General features: G+C 32.4%; 1 protein-coding gene across 1 annotated transcript; it reads left to right on the plus strand.

Annotated features, from left to right (window-relative positions):
* The first annotated feature begins 958 nt into the window (after positions 1–958).
* Positions 959–5,250, plus strand: LOC130901150 (uncharacterized). Its single transcript, XM_057812274.1, has 2 exons — positions 959–1,215; positions 4,802–5,250. Exons 1-2 carry the CDS (start codon positions 1,158–1,160, stop codon positions 5,170–5,172), a joined length of 429 nt encoding a protein of 142 aa, XP_057668257.1. The 5' UTR covers positions 959–1,157; the 3' UTR covers positions 5,173–5,250.
* The last annotated feature ends 649 nt before the right edge of the window (positions 5,251–5,899 follow it).

Consider the following 5,899-nt stretch of genomic DNA (forward strand, 5'->3'; position numbering starts at 1 on the left):
TTTCATTTCAATGCAGTTTTTGATTTTTAAATAGTTAAGTATCTAAATTCAGGATCTGCCAGTTGGATAGATCTATCAGCTAAACTTATTATCACTTATCTTTTTTGTAACATTATATAAAATTAACAATAACATAAGAACAGAATGGTATATGGAACCAACTTGGTCCTTAAGATATTTGAACTTCAATAAATGTCATCCTATGTCAATTGTCAATATTATATTTTGATAAAGACTGAAGTAAGTCAAAACGTCAATACTTTTCAATAAATTTATTTGTTACTGGAATCTTCTTATTTTTCTTAGTAATAAATATTAATTTGGATAATCGTTTCCGGGAATAATTTCAGTTTGTTCAGTTTCAATTATTAATATAATTCATAAGGTGTTTCTAGCTTCTCTATTCTATTCTATTCTCCAATTTAATATCAATTTCCTACCTTATATGAGAACCAGTTATATAAATACTCTAACTGAGGCCAAATACCACTTCCCGAGGAAGTTTTCTGCAGGTGAAGTTAATGTTATATTTTGGGATGCTGAAATTGTATTTACAGAAGTTGTCAATCCAGATCCAAAACTATTTGACAGGATAAAGAAAGTTGGGCACCAGATTAAAGCATAAAGCTCAGGTAGTCATATGTACAGTGAATCAGTGATTTGTAAATGTTGGCGCATTAGGAACACTGGAACTCTAATGAGAATAATACGTTTACATTCATTGAAAATATGTAGATAAATAGAATGATGTCTTTGTAGATTTTTCATTGTCAGTGGGCCAGGGGTGGTACAAAGAGAATAGCCCTCGTATATATATGATAAGAAATTTTTACTGTGGAGGCTAACGTAACAGTTCCTTTTACTCATGACTCACTCTATATAATGATATAGATTTTATTTCAAATTTGCTTTTACGATAAGAGAGAGAAATAAATCATTAAACAGTTATATTGTCTAATTCAAATTGAATTGATCGTTAGAAAATGAATGGAGCTTATGGTATTTGTGTAAACAAATGAAGGTCATAATAGTCATGAAATAAGAGGAAACAACGGATATTCACTAATTATTGCCGTTCACACGTACTTGGAAAGATCACTAACAACCCGATAGTGTTAAGGTGAACATAATTTCGGATAGGTTTTTACAAATTTAAGATGAAGAAGCTGTTGACCATTGTTTTGGGTTTATTTCTAGGGAACTCATTATGTAGGGGTAAGTTTTAAATTCCATTTCATGGAACTATTAACATTTTTCTCATTGGATCTATATATATATATATATATATATATATATATATATATATATATTCCACGTTCTCTCCAATTAACATATGAATATCTATTAAATAATTCAACCAAATAGAATGAAATTTATTCTAACAGGGGAGAAGTTCGTATATTTCAAAAAAAAGTAATGTATTTATTAATGTATTAATCGCTGAAGATATTCTTCCATCACTCTGCGGACTTTGTGCTCGCGTTGTGTTTTCATTTCTCACGTTATGATTTGTTAAATATTATTTTGTTACGCGATGTATAACATTCGATCATTAAAAGTTTCATTAATTTTTTTTTTATTGAAAGTATCAGTCAGCTCAATGCGTAAAAATGATAATTTTCTTCAATTATTTCATTTAATTTTTTTGTGTAATTTATTCAAAATAGTCCCCAGAAGTGAGTAATAAATAGATATAACGAGTTTTGAATAATATAGAGGATCACATAAAAATTATTTTCTTCTCCTAACATTACTTTTTAATAATTTATTTTTTATTTATTTTATTTTGATTTCCACACTGAATCAAATGATAATCAGACGAAGCATTGAGACAATATTCGTGTTATATAATTGATGCGTTAAAAATTCTCAAACAATTTGAGTTAATTTTTGGTGAATATATAGCCTGGTATCTTCATAGTGGAACAACACGTTAGTTGTAACTTCAGGCTTTTTCTTTAAATTTCTTCTCATAAAACAACCGTTTGACGTATACGATATGAAACAGCCGAATAGAAAAAAATCGTTAATAAATAAATGAAGGCTTGTTGGAAATTATTCTTGGTCACGTTGATTTGTATTTTTTTCGAAAAGAAATTATAGGGATCATGGGATAGTGGCCAATACCAACTTTCTTATTTCGAATGGAAACCCCTGTATATTATTTATTTTTTGGATTCTTCAGAAAATAAAAATAGTCATAATTCATGTACAGTGTCCTATACCTATCTTTACTTATTTCGGAATTTTTTTTTACTTCACAAATTCGCTACATTACACTTAAAACTTGATAAGTGTTACTGACTTTTTCTTATTGATATAACAATAAAATACTAAAAATATTGATATCAATGTAGGAGATGTTCAAAATGCTCGCCGCGAACACCTCGGGAACATGCTAATCTGGCGTAAGAATCGTTACTCAACGTCTCAGGCGTAACTGCGCATCTTTTTAAGTCATCTAAGTTAAATAGTTTAGTTTTCTATGCTAAATTTCTGTCAAATCGGTAGAATAAGCCATTTTTCAGATATTATTACGTACCGAAATTCGAACGACTATACCACTGACACTGTCATACAGGAAAACAACAAGTTGCTGATGCTATGAGTTGTAAACGAAAATAAACAGAACTTTTTTCAATTCATAACAGTAGAAAAGAATGCTGGAATGGTTTTTGCTAGCTTTCTCAATATCAAGAGCTAAATGGAAAATAAGTTTTCTTATAAATCTGAAAACACTCAGTATTTCCAAACTAAATGAAGTAAGGTATAGGACACAATATAATTTCCTGAAGAATCAAAAAATGAATGATTTACACTTTTGGCAAACAAATATTGATATACCATTCAGAATTAACAGTAGTAACATGTCCTGTTAGTCCGAAAAAACAAGCGACCATTTGCTTCGAAGTAGAGCAGCTTGTGTTGGAATTGACTGGTCTTGAAAGACCAATACAGTCAATTGTTGTTTAGTTCTGGGCACATTTGCAAAGATGCATGATTTGTCACCTGTCGTAATCCTATAGACGTCTTTTGAAGCACTAACAATCGACAGAGCCATTGTGAAATTATGCGGTATCCAACGCGAATAAATCTCTTTGACAGCTGATTGTTCATGCAATATTGAATATAGACAAGTGGAGCTTATGCCCAAGTATGCCTCAATCTCACGGTATGTTACATGACGATATTGCAATATCATTTCACGCACAACATCGATATTGTGGTCCAACAGCCGATTTGGGACGATCTACCGATTTGGGACAATCTTCACGACATTGTAGAGAAGTGGGACCAGGATTGAATTCGAAAAACCAGCAAAACATGGTGGCTCGAGATGGTGCTTCATCACCAAAAGACGAAGCGAGTTTATCGGCACAATGCTGTTGGTTTAATTCACGTCGAAAGTCATCGCATGCGATTTAATTCCATTTTTTGACCAAGATGAATGTTTCAAGTATCTATAAATAACTCAAATAGCACTTGTATGACAAAACGTTCCGAGTACGATCCCAATTAAAAATATCAAGCCCTTCTACATGATTCGACAGAAGAAACAAGAAAATATTGCTTTTATGGATTAACAATTTTTATATGAAACAAAGATTGTTATAAAACTCTAAAATCAAAGTCTTGAATTTCACTAATAGACAGCACTACAAAAAACATGAAATTTATAGTATTAATAAAATATGACGTGAATAATTTCAAAGTAATCCATTCTGTGAACGAATACGGAGAAAGCATTGGATATGAATTTTCACCAACTGGTAAATATTATTAAACGAATTATCTATCATTTAATAAATAAATTTGGTTGCTCAACGATTTTTAAAAAAAGTATATTGACAATTAAGTGGTTAGGTCATCACATTGCAGTCAAATGGTCGTGGGCTCAAATCTGACACAAAGTTCAAACTTGAATGTTCAAATTTGAAACCAGAGTTACGCAATGAATTGAAAAATTTGAGTATCGAGCCATTATCAACTACCTGTATTTAAAAGGGTTAAGAGGTAAGCAAATTTACAAAGATATGGTGAATACCCTTGATGATCAATGTCCTTCGTATGCGAGCGTGAAAAATTGGACTGCAAGCTTCAAAAGAGCTAAATTTTTCATTGAAAATGATGACCGATCGGTAAGGCTAGTTTCTGTGTCAGTCCCCGAAAGTATCGATGCAGTACATGACATGATTTTATCAAACCGTCGAAATGGGCTGAAACGTATATCTGAAGCAATAAATATTTCATACGAACGCGTTCATTATCACGTCAATTTGGACAAAATTGCCGCAAAATGGATCCCCAAATGTTTGAATGTTGACCAAAAGCTTACAAAGGTAGAAGCATCGCGTACGATCTGTGCTCGATTCGAAAACGATGTAGACTTCTTAAACCGAATTGTTACTATAAACAAGAATCAATGGAATGACGACACTCTTGTTCTCCAAGACCTAAGAAGTTAGTGTCCAAAAATCTGCTGGAAAAGTTCTTGCTTCAGTTTTTTGGGATTGCCATGGAATAATCATGATTGATTTTTTGGATAAGGGTAGAACAATAACTGGAGATTACTATTCGACATCACTGACCACTCTACAGAAAAAAATTGAAGAGAAAAGACGCGGAAAGCTATCCAAACGCCCCTGCACCACAAATCTCATGTTGCTATGCAAAAAATCACTGAATGTTCTTCATAGGTTGTCTGACTGAATATAGAGATCAGTTTTGATGAATTAATATTAAATATATTTGAAACAGTATTTCCGTTATATACTTTCCAATTTTAAAATATGTGTTACAGAGCTACATCTAATTGATCCCAAGTCTGATAAGTGCTTCGACTCCTACCCAGATATTCAACCCATCAATCTCAGTAATTTGACTAAAGTATGTGTGGAAACCATACCGGAATTGAACGATTGCCAAGGTATAAGTCTCATAAGTGACGAAGTTGTTATCCTAAATTGTGACGAAGCTGGAGAAGACAAGGAAACATTACAAAAAGGTTGCTACAAACTCATCAAACAGGATTCTTCAGAAGATATCGTTTGTCAAAGATTTGTTAGAAGAAGGTCATGTGAAATAATAAAAACACCCGCCAATATCGCCATTGAGGTTCATTGTGAAAGAACAGCGAGAGGGATTGTTAATGTAGAGAAAATACATCCCTAAGGTATCAATTTAAATTTTTGAGAAATTGTATAATTTATTGTATACTGTGTAAAATAAAGTAACTATTATTCGTTGAAATTTTATTTTTGTGAAACCATAGAGAATAATTTGAACTGCGTCAAAGTAATTCTCCCTTTTGCGGCATTGTTTTAACATTACAATTTGATCTTAGGATCAATAAGCAATGTAGCAAGGTGAGGTCTCACTCAACACCATACTTAGATTTCTGATACACCTTTTGTACACTATCAGTTAACATCCGAACACACTCAATACTGCGCTTTAAACAAATTCACTTCATCAACTCGAAGGTTCAATCCTCTTAAGCTCTCTCTCTCTTCTCCTTCCAAAGTCAAGGAAAAAGATTACCTCAACATTGTTGTGGCGATGAAGTCGTAGTTTATGACTAGTGGCAAATTTTGGTTGACAGTGTCAATATTCAGGTCCTTGTGAGGACTCCTGCTTCGAATGTATTAATGTATAATCACAATAATCCCTAGTATTTTCTTTTGAAATCTTTGAATGTTTTTTAGATTACTTCGACTAGTAGTTCACAGTTCCATAGCTAATTACCATACCACCAGATGGGTTTGAGGGTGAGCTTATAAAGCGTATTGATCTTGTGTATAGACAGATTGGAATTTCGTCCGATCAGCCAAAACGATTTTTCATATTCGACTGGAATTTATTTTCTTTTCTTTATAATATAAGCTTTCCAGCGAAGCTT

This window comes from Diorhabda carinulata, chromosome X (assembly GCF_026250575.1).
Source record: "Diorhabda carinulata isolate Delta chromosome X, icDioCari1.1, whole genome shotgun sequence".
Classification (NCBI taxonomy): domain Eukaryota; kingdom Metazoa; phylum Arthropoda; class Insecta; order Coleoptera; family Chrysomelidae; genus Diorhabda; species Diorhabda carinulata.